The sequence below is a fragment of the Mesocricetus auratus genome, unplaced genomic scaffold, assembly GCF_017639785.1.
Source record: "Mesocricetus auratus isolate SY011 unplaced genomic scaffold, BCM_Maur_2.0 Super-Scaffold_100013, whole genome shotgun sequence".
NCBI lineage: Eukaryota > Metazoa > Chordata > Mammalia > Rodentia > Cricetidae > Mesocricetus > Mesocricetus auratus.
The window spans coordinates 61840475-61861635 of NW_024429196.1; the positions used below are offsets into that span (position 1 = coordinate 61840475).

Consider the following 21161-nt stretch of genomic DNA (forward strand, 5'->3'; position numbering starts at 1 on the left):
AAAACACATAGATACACCAGAATTTCCTTTTCTGACGCTAGAGTCTGAGGTAGAACACACGTCCTTGTACATGCTAAGCACAAGCTCTGTTATAACCCTCGCCAGAGTATTAGGATAGACATTAGCCCTTCTTTTGTTCTGTGGGATATGTGTACACTGTGTGAAGGTGTATTGCTGGGATTGGCGTAATTAAAAGTTGAATGGTCAATAGCCAGACGAGAGGTATAGACAGGCTTCAGGGCAGAGAGAGCTCCGGGGAGAAGAAAGGAGAGGATGATAACAAGACATGGAGGGAGCTGGACAAACAGAATGAAAGAAACGTAAAAAGCCACAAGGTAAAGTGGAGATTAATAGAAATAAGTTAATCTAAGTTATAAGAGCTAGTTAGGAAGAAGCCTAAGTTATAGACTGAGTTTTCATAATTAATAACAAATCTCCATGTCATTCTGTCCCTCCATGGCTGGTGGAACAGACCAAGACACCGTGCATTCCTTAATGGATTTCTTTTTTACAAAGTCTGACCAAACGGTTGTTTCAAAGCTGGGTAGAGACAACTAGACACTCTCTAACATATCTAGAACTCAAGAAATTATTTTTTCTTTTCCTTCTTATGTAACTTCCTAAAAGGCTAGACATGAATACATCTAACTAGGCTAACTTAGTCACTTTAGAAATAACCAGAGTGTTTATGAAGTTCATCAAGTAAAAGTAAACAATGAGACATTTCCTAGCTTTCTTATAATAATTATCAAGAAACAGAATGGGGAAAGATCCCTCCATCAAAATGTGCATATCAATAACATAATGGATGAACATTCACCATTGCACAATTGCTGTCTGGGGCCCCCTTGGAAGGAAGAGATGGTAAACTGGAACTCCTTAAGGCCTCTGTGATTGTAGGGATGGACAGTTCTCATTGGGACTATTGTCAGTTGGCTGGCTGGGGTCAGTTTGCGACTCTACCCAGACGGAAACTATGGGCAAGCAAGAAGAAAGGTTCAAGTGGTGGTATGCACCAAGTTTTGTATCCGTTGGCTTTGTTGGCAGCCAGTAGGCAGGCACAGCAGCAGGTGGTGCCCTCTAGGGTTGCAGTTCTCACACAGGTCGCTTAAGAGGACTCCACGCTAGAGGGGCCACAGCACTTGTGTGGATCTATGAAGCTGCGATTGCTCAACCCTTGACAGTGCCCGGTGTAGCTTTCAGGCCAGAAGTATCCAAGACCCTTGGTCCCAAAGGCGTGACAGCTCTCTAGAACTCTTTCAGAGACCAGGGTCTGCAGTTTCTCTTCTCTAGCTTTGCTTGTGCATTTGAGATAGGGTCTCACTGTGTAGCCTTGGCTGACCGGGAACTCGTGATAGACCAGACCAGCCTCTAACTGACAGAGATCCACTGGTCTCTGCAGAGCTCCCTGGTGCTGGGATTAAAGGCGTGCTCCACCATGCCTGCCTCTTTACAGTCCACTATGCTTTTTCTGTCTCAATTCTTCATCCTCTCTCGGCCTCCACTGTCCCCTTTGCTCCCACCAGGTCATTTCCTCAGACTGCTCCGCTGCCTTCCCTGTAGCTGTCAAATGGCTGGGCTTCTCCTCCAACTCCCCAAATGAACAGAAGTTCTTATATAACTAGAAAGGGGGAGGGGGATGCCGCACCAATCACAGCAAACCTCCCATGCAAATGTAGGTCTGTGTTTGCACCATTCACTGCATTATCCTTTTAGTAGCAGTTGCAGCAGTAAGGGAAGTGCTCCCCCTCTGGCCCGAGAAGACACAGGTTACAGTGTTATTTCAGAGGTTACTAAGGTTTGGTTGCCACAGCAACACTTCTTGGTGCTGTTTAAAATAGCTACAACTGCGTTTCCTCCAGGAGCCAGGGCAAGCAATAGTGTTTCAAAGCACCCAGGGAATGTTCAAAACAGCTGGTATTGGCCCAAGAGTAGTCGAGCTGGCTCTTTAACTGAAAGTTCTTTTCCTGAAGGCAGCCAGGGAAGCAGGATGCAATGGTCATTTAGGAAGTCTTAGCTCCCCTCCCTACCCTACCAAGCATATATAAAATGAGCATCACAGGGGGGTGTTTACAACAAAATTCTAAGTTATTGCAATGCTAGTAGGGATTTAAAGAGATTTAAAGAGATTTAAAGAGATTTCTAACAGTGATTCCATCTTAGCAATGCTAACACCTGTCCAGTGCCCAGGGAGAGGCGGGTCCCTCTCACTCAGTCTATCTGTCATCCTCTACAAACATTTGACACTATGCTGCGTGACTATCAGTGGGAGGCATTTCTTGTTCCTGGGCCATTCCCATTGTGTTCAACATGAGGAATGGAGAGGTGAGGAAGTGTGGAGGTGACCCTAATGTCCCCTCACCTTTAGTAATCCCCATTAACAGAAGGAAATGCATGCGTTTTAATTTAGTTATTAATCAATTTTTAGAAATTTAGACACATAGTTTGTATGAAACCTTACTATAAATATGGAATGAGCTGGGCCTAGTGGCACAGTCTTATAATCCCAGCTAATTTGGAGGCTCAGACAAAAGGATTGCAAGTTCAAGGCCTGTCCAGGCTACACAGTGAGTTCAAGACCAGACTGATCAATCTAATAAGATCCTGTCTCAAAACTCTTTAAAAAATTTTTTTCCAGCACTCGGGAGGCAGTGGCATGCGGATCTCTGTGAGTTCAAGACCAGCATGATCTACAAGAGCTAGTACCAGGACAACCTCCAAAGTCACAGAGAAACCCTGTCTTGAAACCCCTCCCCCCGAAAAAAATTTAAGGGCTGGGGATCCATCTCAGAGGGAGAGTGTTTTTCCCTTGTACACAAGACTATCAATACAATTTCTAGGACTCAAAAAAGGAAATGTCATAGATGCCAGCCTGACAATGCTTCAGACATGAAGCTTCCACACTGTAGAGCCAGTCAGCTACAGCCAGGAAGCATTCAAGAAAAAACATTTTGTCTGTGCTCAACATGTGCAGACTTCTGGTCATTGTTCCCAAACCAGACAGGGTGGCGACTATTTACAGACCATTTGCTTGGCTTTAGGTAGTATATGTGACTCCAAAATGATTTAAAGTGTACAGATAACAGTAGGATCCCAAGTTAGAGGCTAGCCTGGGCTATAGAGCAAGGCCCTGTCTCCACAGTGAATAGAATATATAGGCAAATGCTACAACTGTTACGTCTTGGGGTTCAGATTGGTCTAAAGGTCCCATTTGTGACTCACATGAACAAGCTGCTCTCATCTTGCTTCTGGAACTTTCAGAGAGTAGTGTGGGGAGAAATCTTCCCTTTCTCATCCCTTGTTCCAGCAGCCAAGAACTCACTCTTTGCTGCTAATACTTTCCACAGCTTGGTAGGTGAGAAGGCCACTTTGAAGTGGCATTCTTATGGGCTGTATTAGTGACTTTTCTTGTGCTGTAAGTGAATACCAGACTGCAGGTCATGTCAAGGAGGACAGGTTTATTTTGTCTTATTGTTTGAGGAGACACAGTCTGTCACGGTGGGGGAAGCATAGCAGCAGGAGTGTGAGGTAGTTGGTCACACTGGCTCTTCAGTCGGGAATCAGAGAGTAGATAGGACGTGGAGCCAGGCTATTAAATCTCGAACCCACCCCCAGTGACCCATGCTTCTACTAAGCACTGATTTCCTAAAGGTTCTAGAACTTTCCAAAAGAGTGCCACTAACTGAACTGGGGACAGAGTATTCAAACACATGGGTTGGTGGGGGACATTGAACACTTAAAGTACAATATAGACCCTTGGTAGAATGAGGCAAGGCTTTCAGAAAATATTGTTTCTGAAGTATAAAGGATTTATGATGTTAAGAAATTCTTTCTCCCCTTTGGTCTTGGTTCTGGAGATTGTATAACTTTGGGGAGTTGATTCTCTACCTCTGCCCTGTAGGGTCTAAGGATCAATTCAGGCTTGGTGGCAAGTACATTTACCTGTTGAGGCATCTTGCCAACTGCATACATTCTCTTTTAAATGTTATTTACATGGTACTGGGGTTTGTACCCAGGTCCTTGACAACATGCTAAGTACCCAGTCTACCACTGAGGTGCATTCTCGGCAAGTCCATTTTTAAAGACTATTAAGATGTCATATTTATTCAGGCAGTGGTGGCACATGCCTTTAATCCCAGCACTCTGAGAGGCAGAGATAGGAAGATCTCTGAGTTTGAAGTAGCCTGGTCTACAGAGTGAGTTCCAAGACAGCTAGGGCTGGCTACACAGAGAAACTCCATTTCCAAAAAAACCTTTTTAAAAAGTTACATTTAAATGTGAAATGAAAGGAACAGAGAGTGCAAGTCTTAAAGCTAAAAGCAGCTGGCCACTATATACTAATGGTTGTCTTCTGTTATGATTTCAAACCCATGAAATTCAAATGTCTGCACTTGCCTCTAGACTACTTCCCTCTCCATCAGTGATGGAGAATTGGTATTTTATTTGCATACAGTTCTGGAATTGTGCTGTTTCAAAATATGACGGAGTAAATTATTAGAAAGTGCAATGTTGCTTGGACTCTGTGGACCTGCCACATTGCCAGAGGGATTTCTACTATGACCTAATATCTACATTCAACTTAATGTCGGTGTCAGCACAGTCAACAGCCCATCCCATCTGCAGAACACACCTTCAGTACATGAGTTTAGAAGATTCTTTCCAGTACCAGCTAGGTGTGTCAGGTAAAGAAGCTTATTGTATGGTCTGGTCCATTTGGGAAATGCTTAGAAATGGCACATTGTCAGAGCCTTTCATCTGAAAACACAGAGAGGAAAAACACAGCCTTTCTTCAATGAATTTGAACATAGAATCACTGCCTCTGTTTTAAGCTGTTCATCTCTTTATAGAACTCATGTGTTCCATAAACCATAGTTTAGGAAATCATGGCCTAGAACAAATCTGCCTGGACCCTGAATCATGTCTTCTTTCTCCACACTGTTTCTATCAGACAACAAGAGTGGGACACACTGGGCAGGGTGGTGGTGGTGGTGGTGGTGATGGTGGCGATGGCGGTGGCGGTGGTGGTGATGGTGGTGGTGCACGCCCTTAATCCCAGCACTTGGGAGGCAGAGGCAGGCAGATCTCTGTGAGTTTGAGACCAGCCTGGTCTACGAGAGCTAGTTCCAGAACAGGTTCCAAAGCTACACAGGGAAACCCTGTCTCAAAAAACAAACAAACAAAAAGCATGGGCCACACTGGAGTGTATGCATATTGCTTGCACATACATCTCAGAATTTAAGAAGCCTGGCTTGGGCATCATGTCTAAGAATTTATAGTAGCATAATAATCATTCCAATGGTTAGAAACAACCCAAATACCCACCCATGGATAAATGAGTACAATATGGTAAATCTATTCAGTGGAATACAACTCAGTCTGAGAAAACAAATTCCCACATGCTGCAACATAGATGAACTTTGAAAATATGCCAATTGAAAATGCATCAAACACAAAAGCTCACAAATAGCAACACCAAAAGCAAGTCCTTTACTATAGAAAGAGAATTCTGGCTGGAGGGGGTGAGAGAGAGCATAAGGAGCTATTGTCCAATGGATATGGACTTTCATCATGGGAAGAGGAATAAATCTGGATATAGATGGTGGTGATAGTTAAACAATTACATGTGTATTAAAACTATTAACTTGGACAGTGGTGGCGCATGCCTTTAATCCCAGCATGTGGGAGGCAGAGGCAGGTGGATCTCTGTGAGTTCGAGGCCAGCCTGCTCTACAGAGTGAGTTCCAGGACAGCCAGAGCTTAGATACAGAGAAACCCTGTCTCAGAAAACCAAAAAACAAAAAAATACCTATTGAAATGTTTCTTAAAATGACAATAAAATTTACCTTATGTATATTTTACTGCCACAAAATTTTAGCTGGGCCTGGTGACACATAAGCCTGTAAGCCCAGCTCTAAGGAGGTTGAGGCAGAAATGTTAAGAGTTTAAGGCCAACCTGGAACACAAAAACCCAAAAGACAAAATACCATTTTTTCATGCATTTATTTATTAATGAGTGCATGTGTCCCATCTTAGTGTTTGCGTAGAGATCAGAGGGCAGCCTTTCGGGAGTGAGTTACTGCAGTACAAAAGTGGTACCTACTGTTGTTGGAGGCTGGGCAGCAGACACGACCAGCTTAGGGAGTCTTCTGCTGAAACAGTCTGAGGGGATCACATCATGAGATTTCTATAATGGGTCATTTTCATTGTCAAGCTGACTGGATTTAGAATCAAACAGGGAATCATATCTCTGGTTTGGCTATGAGAGTATTTCCAAAAAGGTCTAACTTGGTAGACTCGACAATCAGTGACTCACAATATAGCCAGTCAGATCTCAGAGTCCTCCTGTCTCCAAACCAAGGTATTCACAATCTCAATACCACACAGCTCCTGGTTAACCATTTTTGTTCCCCCCCAGAACCATGGGCTACCTGACTTTTGTTTTCCTCCGTGTATATTTCCATTGGCTTTCATGGTCCCTTCTCATAGTCTGCTGCTACCGCCTGGCCACTGCCTTCTGAGGGAGCCTCTACCCACTCAGGGCTTGTTGTCTTGGGAGCTAGACCTGACCTGCTCATGTAAGTGAAACTTTACTAGAACACGGCATCCCTGGGTCGCCTCTTGTTCTCCTTAAACATTCGTTCTTCAAGCTCACAGCTGAATCTCTGCTAGAAAGACAGGACAGTGTGCACAGTAGCAAGTCCTTATCTGGACCCAGGTGTGGGGCTTCGCACCCGGGATCCCAGCACTTGGGAGGCTGAGGGATGAGGATGGCTTCTTGCTCCAGGCCAGCTCGAGCTACATACAACGTAAGACTCAAAAGGCCAAGAGAACAAAGGCATCTCTTGTTCTGGCTTCATTTAGCCACATTATAAAAAAAATCCTGTTTTCCAAGCACTTAGGAGGCCTTGTCTCAAAAACTCAACCCAACCTAAACAAACAGAAAAGAGCCTGCTCGCCTCATCTTCCCCTCCATCTCCAGTGCTGGGATTAAGTGTGCACCACCATCCCTAGTCTACCGAGTGCTGAGGATCAAGCCCGTTCCATGCGTGCCAGGCAAGCACTTTGCAGAGCCCTATCCCTAACCCTTCTTTTTATTTATACACAAGACGGATGGAAATGAGGTTAAATTGGCTGTTCCTTTAAAACAAATATGCAAGCAATATGGATTTGTGGTCATTTCTCTAACAAAGAATTGCTTAACTAAATTTAAAGTTTTGCCCTGCTGATTTGTATCTGTGTCCTTTTCATTTGACTGTCAAATCCCAGGGTGAGCTTTCTGATTCAGTCTAAACACATCTTCCTGGAGCCTGGTAATCACGGTCCTATTCTAGTCATCTTAGGTGAGGGCACAGCTTCACCCCTCGGGGGCATTTGGCTATGTCTGGGGACACTCACATTACAGTGCAAGAGTGCTATGGTCAGGAGAAATGCTCAAGATAACCCTTTACGGGGAGGAAAGGTCTGGGCTCAAATGGCAAACAGTGACAGGGTGGGGCTCTGAAGCCCTGTCCCCTGCCTCAGTTTGCAGCAGCTACAGTCACCAGGCTTCTGTGTATCTTTCGAAGGCCTGTGCAGTGTGCGTTTTATAGTGCACTAAGTATCTTTGGAAAGGTGATGCCTGATCCCTTAGCGTGTGGTCTGAGCAACCTTCCTAAACATAGGCTTTTAGCTTTCAAGTCCATGACCTTAACCAAGGGGTCTCCCTTAAGTGTCTGAGGCAAAGCAATAAACCAGAGAACAATAAAACCTATTTAAGTTTTTATAACTTATTGTTTTACGAATATACGTTTTTCCTATGCACAATATATATATGCTTGGTTCCCATAGAAGACAGAGGAGGGCATCAGATCCCCTGGAACTGGAGCTACAGTGATTATGAGTTGTCATGTAAGTGCTGGGAATTGAACCTAAGGGCTCTAGTGCTCTTGACCACTGAACCGTCTTTCCAGCTACCCCACCCCAACTTCACAAACAGTCACGATGCACACTGAAGCTTTACAACTGGCTTATATAAAGTCCCAGTGCCGTGGTCGTAGGAAAAGCATCATGCTGTGTGGATGAGGTGAACTCTGTCAGAGTCTAGGAGTCTTTCTCTTCAACTGAGTGACTCCCCACTGCCTTCTACTGTGAAACCAACTCCCCTAAACAGAGCCTGAGGGCCAGTGAAGATTGAGAATCTAATTCTAATTGACATTTGCCAGACAGGATGACAAGAGAAATTTTATATCCCCTGTGCATCTGATTTCTCCTCCGAGTGTACTATTACAGGAAGTCAGCAAAACACAGTAGTGAAGGCCACCACCCTTGAGCTCAAACCCATCTCTATAAAGTCTATCTTCCAATGTCATCTCGTAATTTCTGCCTTGTCAGTCATGTGAATTCTTCCGAACAGATTTCAGATAACACACTTCCTGGAATGGCTGTGCTGCTAAACTTTATTTCCACCATATTCCATCATGTTAGTCTCCCTGAAATCCCGGAAGTCTAGACTTACAAGCAGTGTTTGAAGGATGGTGGAATGCTATCCTGACACAAGACCCTGGGCTCAAGCCCAGTACCAGAAAAAACAAAGGGGGGGGGGAGTAATATATTCAGAATCTAATACATTCCTGGAAATTTTCTCCAAACCTAAAGCAAGATACGATTAATATGTCAGTTGGAGGGCATAATGAATATTTGTTTCACATGGGGAAGTGGGGGGCTCATCTGGGATGTTAGACTGGATGGTGTCCAGAGGCTGCCAGTGACAGCTCATGAGGGAATCATACAGTTCTTCGCTTTCTGCCATGAACTTCTTGTTTGATTCTTCAATATCCAAATGAAGATTTGGGTCTGCACACATGAGAAAAACAGTTTCACATAACACGTACTGGTAATGGCTGAAAACTAGAGACTTAGTTAAAGAAAAAAAAAGCATCAATGTTATGTATTATAGATATTAAAAGGTAAAATTTTTATTTGGGGGAAACATGTTCAATATACAGTATAATATACTCCTTACATAGCATAGTACCATGCACAATGGAGATACACAGAATAAAAGATATTTGGGGGGAACTATTCCAACTGTAAAAGGGTGTCATGGGGCTGGCCAGGCAGGAGTTCTAGACAGTTGGAGACAGAGGAAAACAAATGCAAAGATGTGGGGGTGGGGATTCCATTTAGGAAAACCCGGAAAGTCCAGGATGAGAGTAGAGCTGCTGGCCTGAGAAACAGTGAGCCAGGCTAGGCCTCCAGGGACAGAGCTCCAAAAAGAAGCACACCACCCTGTCTGCTTACTAAACAGACACAGGCAAGTGAACGAGCTTCATGGATCAAGTAGTTCTAAAGCCTGGAGCCCGTGGTAAAGAGGTTATACTGTGGCTTTCCCTTCAGTTTGCCCACTAGAAATTTAAACTCATCTTCTTGGGAAGCTGGTTTCTAGTTAGCGATGCTTCTCTGGATCTATGTGTGATTATTGTGTGCCAGGTGCTGTTAGGACACACAAGAGCTCTTTAGATATCACACTCCTATATCCTCTGAGCTAGATATGACAATCCACTTTACAGAAAGGAAACCAAATAGACATTAATCTTGTCTGGGATAGTAGAGCTAGTAGGTAGGTTTTGAACCCTGACAAGCTGTATTGGGAAAGTAGATATTTGGGGGGGGTTGATTTTTGGAGACAGTGTTTTTAGGTAGCTCAAGCTGGCCTCCAACACATAATTTTTCCATCTCACAAGTGTTGTGATTGATGATCCCACCACCACACCTAGTTTGCTGCAGGTCCTCATCATGTGTTGTGTAGCTCAAGAAGGCAGGAAGATCAGGCTCACATTTTAAACCCAGAGAAATCCCCAGAGCCGAAATAAGTGTCTTTTGTTCCAATTGAAAGATGAACATCTAGAACAACTAATACAAATATTTCATGTCTCACAAGGGAAAAAACAAGCATTCAAATTCCATGATGGACACCAGAGTCCCCAAAACACAATCACCTTCTCCCTTCATTAACAAAGGCAAGGATGGGTCTGTCTAGCCAGGGCTCAGCAGAACAGGGTACCCATTTCTCCATATCTCCCTTTCTCTTCTCTGTGATTAAGTATTTTCTCCTCTTCCTCAAGTATGACACATTCAAAAACTGGCTGGGGGTCCAACTTTGTTCTTTTCAGAACCAATGAAAACATCTCCAACTTCTTACTCCAGAGATACCTGTTGGGTCCCCAGCAACCAATCAATGGCCTAGATGAGAACCAAGAAGCCATAGCTACAGAAACTACCTCCTGCTTTTTCTCTTTGAAAAATAAAATATGGGTATGGGAAAGGTCCTGTGTTCTATCTCAACTCTCACACAGGAATTGAAATATAATTAATCCTTAATCCATTTGCACTGGCATTCATATAATGGGTAAGATGTATTTGAGTTAAATCCTAGAAGCCCAAGATTAAGGGGTGTTTTGACCCCTTATAGATAGAAAAAGTGAGGGAATACAGGGGGACAGAGAGGAAGAAATGGGAAGGGATACAAGGCTAGTTCCAGCCCCGTACAGGAGTTCACTCACACAATGACTACACTAAGGTATCCTTGAGGATTTCTCCTCTCTTAAAGGTCTGACCTCCCAACACTGTGGCGCTGGAAGTTAACTTTCCGACACTTAAACTTCAGGAGCCGTATTCAGGCTGTAGCAAAATTTAAATCTAAGCTTATGAAGGAAACAAATCTTGAAAATAGCATCATAGCTTCTTCCACTTGGGAAGGTCTCCTTTCTCAAGCTTTGGAAAGGCCATGAGAGGTGGCTCTGCTAACATTGACCCTGTTTGGTTGGAGCCTCCAGCTCATCCCTGCGTGGTCCAGCAAGCCCCATTCCTCCTCCTTCTCCTCCTCCCCCTCCCGCTCCTCTCCCCACTTGCTCATGCTCTCTCTTACTCTCTCAAAACCCTGATGCTCATGCTCAGAGTCTCCAAACAAAGGAAAGGAGCTGAAAAGCCCAGTTCTGCATTCTTGGTGACCATTGCAACTTCTTCCCCTGATGCTGCCCCAGGTGCCCAAGTCACTGCCTAAGCACTCTCAGCTTTTGACCATATTTTGGGCACAAGCCTAGCTTGTGGTAGACAGGTCATCACCTGTTACCTACAATCTATAAAACTTTCCTGCCCTGGCCTGGGCACTCAGCTTCTCTGGCCTCGATCTCCAGGACCAGAGAACCCACTCTGAGTTGCTTTGCTCAATGTTCCTGTTATACTTTCTCTGTTACACTTTTCTTATTTATCTGGCTTACCATGTACAGAGAAACTTATTATTGGGTAGTTGGGTGGTGGCACAGAAAACCTATTAGACCCCATAGAAAGTTTCCCCAGACAGAACAAACCTCCAAAGAGAATTTTTAAGCAACCTACAATGGCAATTTCCCGTTAGATCTCTAATTTTCTAGCAACTTGAGAGAATGAGGTACCTAGAAATTGTTCTTTTTTTCCTCAACCACTGCAGCTCAAGGTTCCTATTACCTTCTAGAAGTTCTTCATCTTGGTTTCCAGCTGGGCCTGTGGTTTCCTACAAAGAAAATGAGTATCTTAAGAGCAAAGACGCAAAGATTTCACCTCATACATGCTTTCCTGGGATAGAAAATCTCGTTCTGAAAATATCAGAATCACTCCCTGAATCTCACGGTGGGTGAACTACACCACAGAAGAAACATTAGGAAGGGGCATGAGACTGACAAAGGCTCCCAGCCTCTTTGAGCTCCTGGGGACTGTTGGACTCCTAGGACCCAGGACCCACACAGCACAGACTCCTGGCACTGACTCTTTGAGCTCCTGGGGACTGTTGGACTCCTAGGGCCCAGGACCCACACAGCACAGACTCCTGACATCGACTCTTTCGTTGTGTTGCCTAACACTCATAGGATTTCATTATGTAGCCCAGGCTAGCCTCGAACTCTTAATTCTCCTGCTTCAAATCCTCCCTACTGTTTGCCACCATGCTGGACAGATTTTCGATCCCTGTATTAGGTGACCTGCTTTCCACATTAACCCTGGACTTTCTCCCAGAAGCCAATCTGCAATATCTCCAAGAACACATTCTCCTTGTGCACCCCCAGCCCCCCCACACACACCTAGGACTAAGCTAAAAACCAGCACATTAGGTTCCTATGAAGTCACAGAAGATGCAGTGCAGAGAAGCAATCATTTTTACCAAATGAGAAAAGAGACTTCCAGAAGCAACTCAAGCATAAATTTTGGTTGATTAACCCATTAACCCAGATGGTGCCGACTCTGGGCTGGCACATATGTTAATATCACCTCTACACACACCTGCTGGACACTTTTGTTTGTGTGTGCATGTGTGCATGCATATATGTGGAAGCTAGAAGCTGACATTGGGTGTCTTCCTTAATCACTGACCTTTATTTTTTAATGTGTTTAGATTTTGTGTGTATGAGTGTTTTACCTGCATGTATTCTATGTACCATGTACATGCTTGTTGTCCATGGAGATGAGCTCATCACCTGGAAATGGAGTTGTGGATGCTTGTGAGTCACTGTGTGGGTGCTTAGAATTACACCCATATCCTCTGCAAGAACAGTAAACTACTAAGCCATATCTCCATCCCCTTTTTACTTTATATTTAATATATTTTTTAAAGATTTATTATGTATACAGTGTTCTGTCTGCATGTGTCCCTGCAGGCCAGAAGAGGGCACCAGATCTCATTACAGACGGTTGGGAGCCACCATGTGGTTGCTGGGAATTGAACTCACGACCTCTGGAAGAGCACCCAGTGCCCTTAACCTGAACCATCTCTCCAGCCCTCCTCACTTTATTTTTTGAGACGAAGTCTCTTAACTGAATCTGGAACTCACCAATTCGGCTAGAAGGACAGACCAGCAAGCCCCACAGAGCCTCCTGTCTCTGCCTCCATTAAGTGCTGGGATCACAGGTGTGCATCACCATGCCCAACTTTTATGTAGGTGCTGGGCATCTGAACTTGTTTTCTTGCTTCCCTGCTGTGTTCTCTATTCAGGTTTGGGGATATCTCCAGCTTTAGACACTGTAGCAGAAATCTAGTAGAATCATTGAGTCTAGGGTCAATATTAGAATGAAATAGTGGTCTTTCACTGTATCTAGGGTAAACAGAGTGAACAGCTGTTTTCTAGAAGTACTTAGACCTTGAAGAAATCATTGTAGAAAATAGTGATTGCTTTCTGTTAACAGAGCTGTTTTTCTGAAGGCATATTACAGTCTTTGTATGACTTTGGTCACAAGACCATCCTGGCAAACCTGCAGCATCTTGTATTATCGAGTACTTCAAACAGTAGTGTACAATAAGGACTAAAATTGCAGGGGTGTGACCTTTTCCATCAGAAAACATACAGACTAGATCAGGGACTTTGGTAAGAGGAACTTGTTTTACACTAAAATCAACTTTTGTGTAACAATAAATATAGCTTTGCATGTTGCTTGGGGTTCGGTTCATAGAAAATGTTTCTCTCTGCTGTGACAGAGCCTGAATTACATTCTGTGTTGACCCAGGCAACACAGAACACCTGACAAGACAACTTCCTTTTTAATTATGGATAACTGTTTCAAGGAACCACCTGATTGGGAAAGGCTACATTAGTTTGTAGCACCAGGGAACTTCCCTTGGGAATAAGTAGATAATGTATCTTTCTTTCCTCCCAATATTATCTACCTAAAGATAGTTCCCTCTTCACTCTGAAACATGTCCTGGTTTGAAAAGTAAATGCTTCCATAACAAGTGTAATCACAAGTGTCTTTTTTTCTGTTTATAAACGGATAAAGTCACCAGAATCTGAGCTTAAAGGGGGGTCTTTAAGAGATCTCACTTCTGTCCTTTCCTATCTCACTCTGATAAATGAATTCTAAAGAGTTTGGGAAGCAGAAACTCCTGCAGAGAGAGCATCTTCGTGACATGAGGGCCCCTGGCCAGGTGCCACCAGCAGTCCTTTAAAGAAAGGGTTTGATCGATCCCCATGATCCACATAGCAGCTCAAAACCTTCTGTAACTCCAGTCCCAGAGATCTTACACCCTCCTCTGACATCCATGGGTACAGGGCACACACACGATGAACAGACATACATGCAGGGACATACTCGTATACATAAATAAAATAAACTTAAAAACTAGAAATAGCTGGATGTGATGGCTCACACCTTTACTCCAATAATAAATAAAAATAAAATGTTAGAACAGAGGAAGGGTTAATAAGGTGGAGAAAGAAATCTATTATTTCAAATGTCATCATGAATGGAAAACAAAAGGAGTTTCTGAAGTTGATTAACATAAATACCTACATCTGTCTCATTAAACATATGCAGGCAATCACTAAATGGGACAGGTGAAAGAACAAAATGTGAATTCAAACCTCTGACAACTTTTTAAAAAAAGACTTATTTATGTATGAGTGCTCTATCTGCATGTACACGTTTATGCCAGAAGAGGGCACCAGATTCCACTATAGATGATTGTGAGCCGTTATGTGGTTGCTGGGAATTGAGCTCTAAAAGTGCTGCCAGTGCTCTTAATCACCAAGCCAACTCTCCAGCCACAGACAGAGCATCTGATAAAAGGAACCTCCACCTCTCTGGGGAGAGGGAAGGAAGCAAGTTATCTTATATAAAAGACACACCTGAGGACTTTAACAGTTGGAGAAAGGGTTTGTCAGAAAATTAAATTCTCAAAATGAAATGTACATGAAGGAAATATTATTACTATTATTATTGTAAGTTTTAGAAAGGAAAGGCCCATGTATCAAGTTCACTGTTGGTGTTAAGAAGAGGCCTTCGTCACTGGGCAGGCACATCAGGACACAATTCAATGAACAGCCATCACCTTTCAATGACAAAGCTCCACTTTCCTCACTGCCTGGTCCCTTACATGGTGAGGCAAATAGGACACCCCCCGGAGGAGGAAATTGACAGGACAGCATGGACACAGGCACAATGAGCATTTATTTATTTACTCACTTTTATTTGAGACAAGGGTCCCCTGTGCAGAGAGAGAGAATAAAAGTGGGGGAAAGGTGAGGAAATGATAGTTACATTATTAGGCACATAGACGACTAAGATGTATTTCAACAAGAGTTACCTCTGGAACGGCCCACAGTCCAGCTAGGGGTGCAGGATTGTCATACACAGCCAGAGGGCGGGGCCCTTTTCCATTCAGTGTGGAGTCACTGCTGTGGCAGCAAAGATGGTGAAGGCTGTGTGGCTGTTCAGCACTGTTGTCACAGTGGCAACCTAGGCTGCAATGGGACCTCAGCTGCTCCCTAATGACAGATGGAAGAGGACAAGGAGTGACACTCGTCCCCAACAGGGGCAGCACCACACTCACTCTTTTCCAGAAGTTTCAAGTAAGGATGATTCTTCTTCAACCACTTACAATAAAATCCCTGTGTTCCAGTATCAGGCTGGTGGTTGGCAACGAGCCTGTATTAAGTCACACTGGTGCTTTCCCAAAAGTATGAAATAAATAAAGCCTCACTCACCTTTGCCAGATGAAGTAATAGTTATTTTGTTGAGCCATGCCAAAGCCTACAACATCCTCCCATTTGGCCATTTCTCCAGAAGCTGAAGAAAACAACTTAGCCACTTTTATTTCTGGGTCTGAAATTACATCAGCTGGATCAACCCTTACTGATACCTCTTATAAGCAACCATGAAACAGGGCAATTACATTTAGTGGCAATTCCTGCAGGCAGTTGTTTCCTGACGAAGAGGCAAAGGTGTGAGTGGAGGCGGGGTGTCTCTGCAAACACCTGGGGAGACTTGTACAAACTTCTCTGGTTTTCAGCTTGCCAGTACTTCCCAGAACATAGGAGACTGGGGAAACCTGCAGAATTCTCTGTGCATTTGTGTGTTAACCTTGGAGAGGCCAGAATTCTACTTTGCCTACTCCCTACAACCTGACCAGCTTTCCCCTCAGTGATCTTCCAAGAATAACTACTGGACCCAACATCTCATGGCTTTCTCTTTAGATATCTAAGTATAGAAACCATTACTTCAACCAGCTGAGAATTATCCAGAGGGAGCTGCATATCACACACAGTTGGCACTAATGCAGGTCTAAGCTAAAGTTTTGCATTTTTAGTGTTCTGCCTGCTTGTGTGCCTGCAGGCCAGAAAAGGGCACCAGATCTCATTACAGATAGTTGTGAACAACCAAGTGGCTGCTGGGAATTGAACTTAGGGCCTTTGGAAGAACAGCCAGTGCTCTTACCCTCTGAACTATCTCTTCAGCCCCCAGGTTTTACATTTTTAAGACAGGAACTTTATATAGGAGACTGGCCTCAAACTCATGAACTTCTGCCTCAGTATCCTGAGTGCGGGATTACAGCTGTATCAATATTTATTTTTGTTCTTTTTGTTTGTTTTGTTTTTTGAGACAAGATTTCTCTGTAGCTTTAAAGTCTGTCCCAGAAACTAGCTCTGTAGGCCAGGCTGGCCTGGAACTCACAGAGATCTGCCTATTCTGTCTCCCTAGTGCTAGAATTAAAGGCGGGTGCCATGTCCGCCCAGCATGTATCAATATTTTTATTTTAGAATGAAAAGCAGGATAAAGCAAGAAGTATGCAAGCTCTAATATGCAAAGAAACCCTTCAATGTTTTCTTAGTGATTAAAAAAATCTATTTATTTTAGTGTATGTAAGTGAACCTGTGCTAGTATTCAGGCATCCGTACTGGCCTGACCTTGGGGTTCTGACAGGACACGCCCTCACTTGCAGTCACTAAGGGCACCACCTGTGCATAGTCACTACATTCCCTTTTAAAAGGGACTCTGCCCACTTCCCCCCTCCCCCCTCCCTGCCTATTCTGCTGCTCCTGTCCGAAGAGGACGGTTTTCCCTCTCCCCTCCCCCCTTTTCCTATCCACTTTCCCACAGTAAAACACCCCTCCACCTAAGCTCTATCACATGGCGTCTTTCGCTTGTGTGCCTTTCTAAAGTTACAACAGCCTGTGTGTTTTTATGTTCCATGTGCATCCAGGATCCAGTGGAGTCAAGAAGAGGGCAATGGACTCTTGGAACTGGAGTCATAGGTGGTGATGGTGAGCTGTCATTTTGGGGCTGAGAAACCAAATCTGGGTCCTCTGCAAGAACAGCAAGTGCTTTCTACCACTGAACCATCTCTCCAGGCCTCTTAGCCATCTGAACAAGGATCCAGGGTGAAGCTGGGCCTTCTGAGGACTTGTAGGTGAAAATTACAAGGGCGGGCTCAAAAGTAGTGTTTTGTGATTTTCCTAAATGTAAAACAAACCTAGTTCAGCTGGATTGAGCACACAAAGCATGTGCATGTTAGTGCCTCCTAGGAAAGCTGACCGCAACCTTGGCTTGCTTTAGCTCAGAAATGCAAAGGTACCAAACACCTCTGCTAATGCAGCTATACACCCTCCCCAGTCCTAGAATACAACAGAGGTGCCCCTTTTCACGTGGAAGAAGTTGAATGAGTGGGAATATTACACTCTTGTCATTTTGCTGACCGAAGCTAATTTTCCTCCACTCTCTTACTGTATTCAAAAAGGAATACAGTCAACTACTGTACTATAGCTGTTTCTTTCTTCTTCTTCTTTTTTTTTTTTTTGGCAAATCAAACAAAGCCAGCTCCTCAATAAATATTTACCGGATGGATGAATGAATGAAGAAGGCATAGCTCAAGTGCACAGAGCTTTGTAATCAATCATTTTAAGGCACAGTAAAAATCCTGTTAGTGTGTTACTGATCTCTCAACAGTCACTTTGCTCCTTGGCAACTTCAGTTTTCATACTGAAATTAAGTGGCCTTTTACAGCCTGTTTTGAGAGAGCAGGAGGTTTTAGAAATATGCCGTTTGAATCCAGTAGAACAGGTATAATTCTGCAGTGGTTGGCTTCAGACCTGCAACCTGAGCTGGTTAAGACACTTCGGATCTGGCCAGGAATAAAATGAAAAGTTACAGCTTTGTTCTCTGTGAACCAGAAAGTTCAAGGTCAAGAGTGTGTAAAACACAGGAGCAGTAACTGGCTGCTGCTTATCTGTGGCCTTGGACATGTCACTTTCCTGAGCATGTTTCAGCATTTATAATCTAATACCAAACTAGGATATTTTTCTCTGGGCTTCATTGTTTTTCTAGTTTTAACTCTATCATGGATTTTTCATTTTTTGATGACATGTAAATACATAAAAGTATAAAATAAATCTGACTTTACTTCATTGAAGCAGTAATCCCATTAGAAAGGTGATGGGGGAAGGCCTTCTGTATATGTTTGTCTGATTGGTTGATAAAACACTGTTGGCCAATAGGGAAGCAAGATAGGTGGGACTAGAGTCAAGGATGATTCTGGGAAATGTAGTGAAGAGTGGAGTCAATATGTCATCCCAGGATGGCGTCCTCAGAAAGATAAGTTCTTATAAAGATATATACTAGTAATTATGGGTTAATAATTAAGTCAGAGCTAGCCATTAAGAAGACAGCAAACGGCAACAGCTTTATAATTAATATAGTGTCTTGTGTGTTATTTGGGGGCTAAAGCAGCTATGGGACCCAGGCGGGAATCCAGCAACAATGTTCTCCAAAAATTTAGATCCACAGACTTTCATAACTTTTTAAAAACTTATGTGCACTGTTGTTTTACCTGCATGAGGGTGTCGGGTCTCGGGAACTAGAGTTACAGATAGTTATGAGCTGCCATATGGGTGCTGGCAATGGAACATGGGTCCTCTGGAAGAACAGCCAGGGCTCTTATCCACTGAGCCATCTCTCTAGCCTCCCCATATACTTCTAAGGAATGAATACTCTTGACATTTCTCAATGTGCTTTCATCCACCTATTAAGTTTTGGCTGACATACTCCTAAGTCTTCTGAGCTCTGTGATTGGCTGGACTTTCTAAGGTGGTTTTGTTTTCTTTTGTAAAATTACTATGACACCTACACTTAGAGCCACCACATCCTATGATTCCTGGTTGGAGCAGAAGACTGTCAGGCCACAAAGCTCTCCTGTAAGACCTATCAAATAGATGTATGCACAAGCGTGTGATTCTCTGGTACTAACAGATTCCAGTACAGGATAACATTTATAGGAGCTATGCATCTGGACTGGGAGCCCACACTGAGCCCATCAGATCAAAGCCGTGTAGACTTTGTTCACAGTAATCCAGCCTCCGTTGCTTACTAGATGCCTTGTAGCCAATTAAATGACAACGATTGTTTAAAGGACTAATTACATCACTTTTCCATTTTCCTGTTTGATTACAGTATCTGAAGTTCCTAGAACCTGCTTTGTTTTTGGAAGCAGCTCAATTTGCAAATCATGGGTTTTTGTTGTTTTTTTTTTTGTGGTGGTGGTGTGAGTTTGTGTTGGGTGCACTGAGACAGAGTCTCATCTCAAAGCTGGCTTTGAACTTCTGATTCTCCTGTCTCCACCTCCCAAATGCTGAGATCGCAGGTGCTTTTGTTTTTTTGAAGGGGGTGAAGGCTGAGACAGGATCTCCTGGAGCCTGGGTTTGCCTGGAACTGTGCTCCTCCCACCTGTGCCTCCTTTGTACTGGGTGACAAGTCACATTTTCCTTTGTTCACGTAAACTCTGCTTCACTACACTGATCTCAATGATCATTTATTTTTTATTAAGACTTTAATATAAAGAAATTGCAAAAAAATCAAATTAACCAGAATCAAAGTCTATACACCTCAGTAGAACTTCATACTGGATTTTACACTTTTAAATGCATTTTTTTTTTCGAGTCAGGGTTTCTCTGTATTGTTTTGGAGGCTGTCCTGGAACTTGCTCTGTAGACCAAGCTGGCCTCGAACTCACAGAGATCCACCTGCCTCTGCCTCCCGAGTGCTGGGATTAAAGGCGTGCGCCACCAACGCCCGGCTCTTAAATACATTTTTTATGCACTTACACGCCACAAAAAGTGAAAAAAATCCACGACAGAGTTAAAACTAGAAAAGCAAGCCAGGTGGTGGTGGCCACACCTTTAATCACAGCATTTGGGGAACAGAAGCTAGTGGATCTCTGTGAGTTCGAGGCCAGCCTGATTTACAGGGCTAGTTCCAGGAAAGCCAGGAGCTACACAGAGCTACCCGGTCTCAGGAAGAACAAAACAAACATTATGCTCAGGGAAACTAGCACTAAATGAAGATCTTAAATTAGTTAACACAAGGGTTTCGACTGGACTGTGTGCGGGCTTGTCAGTAGAGCAGTCCACACGGGAAGAACACAGAGCTTCTCACAATTGAAAGACCGTTTCCCCATACTCAAACGAGACTTTACCGGTTAACAAGGTAGACAATTTGTAGCCTTAGAGAGCAAGTGTCTCAAAGAAATAAAGTCTAAGCACTTACGGGCTTTATTAGTTCGCATGCTTGTGTGAAGATCAGACACAAGCATCAACTAACCCACCCGCAATGCTGTAAGCTCTAAACCTTGGAGGTTCTCGGAAAACTCGTTTTTAAATCATCCCTGACCCTCCCTAAAACTCACGGAAACCTCAGAGTTAAAAAAACAAAAACAAAAAAGGTGCCATTGCTTTCATTAACCTTTGCTCTCTGTCTCTTAAGCCTGGTGGAGGTGTACACTAGAGTAAACGCGAGTCTTCCATTTCGAACGTCACCGTCCTCCTCCCTCAAGACACTCTTTCATGTCGTACCCAGCATGGCCCGCAGCCTCACTGGCGTTAGCATCCGAGAAGGGCGGACCGGGCACGGCCAGCTCCGGCACCCGGCGGCCGGGACCGTCACCGAGCCGATCCGACGGAACGGTCCCTACTGCTCTCTGCACAAAAACGAAACCCTTCGCTTTGTAATCCAAGCCGCCGGAGGGAAGCAGGTGCGAGGAGGCGAGACCCTGCGTGTCCAAACAACCAGAAAACCGAAAATGCAGGAAACCCACCTCCGGAACCCACGACCAACGCAACACGCCAGCAGCCTCCGCTACTAAGGCGCGCCGGAGCCGGAAGTGGGTCCGCCCCTTCCATAGACGCACCGGAAATTGGGGCTTGCGCGGACTACTTCCCCCCCACTTCCCAAGGCCCGCCCTGCTCACAGCTTTCCAGGATTTGCCTGTTTGCCACAACGTTTTTCTGTCGGCTGTGAGAACCTCGACCTGCGGCTTCATTCCTCAAGCTCCACGTAGGAGGGCCGCGTGACCTTCGAGCGTGCCCTCGCTCGCTCCAGATGCAGGCGCCTGA

The 21161-nt window shown here is 44.1% G+C and overlaps 1 protein-coding gene across 3 annotated transcripts; it reads right to left on the minus strand.

Moving 5' to 3' along the window:
* Positions 1-8417: 8417 nt before the first annotated feature.
* On the minus strand, positions 8418-21158 carry CUNH6orf52 (chromosome unknown C6orf52 homolog). Of its 3 annotated transcripts, none has more exons than XM_040755867.1 (5): positions 21017-21158; positions 20622-20818; positions 15086-15266; positions 11485-11530; positions 8418-8832 (listed from the first exon to the last, which is right to left on the minus strand). In XM_040755867.1, exons 1-5 carry the CDS (start codon positions 21086-21088, stop codon positions 8645-8647), a joined length of 684 nt encoding a protein of 227 aa, XP_040611801.1. In that variant the 5' UTR covers positions 21089-21158; the 3' UTR covers positions 8418-8644. The 3 variants fall into 3 exon arrangements, with proteins under 3 accessions (XP_040611801.1, XP_040611803.1, XP_040611802.1); XM_040755869.1 differs by having other exon boundaries at positions 8698-8832; positions 11433-11530; XM_040755868.1 differs by lacking the exon at positions 8418-8832 and adding an exon at positions 8930-9891.
* Between the last annotated feature and the right edge of the window lie 3 nt (positions 21159-21161).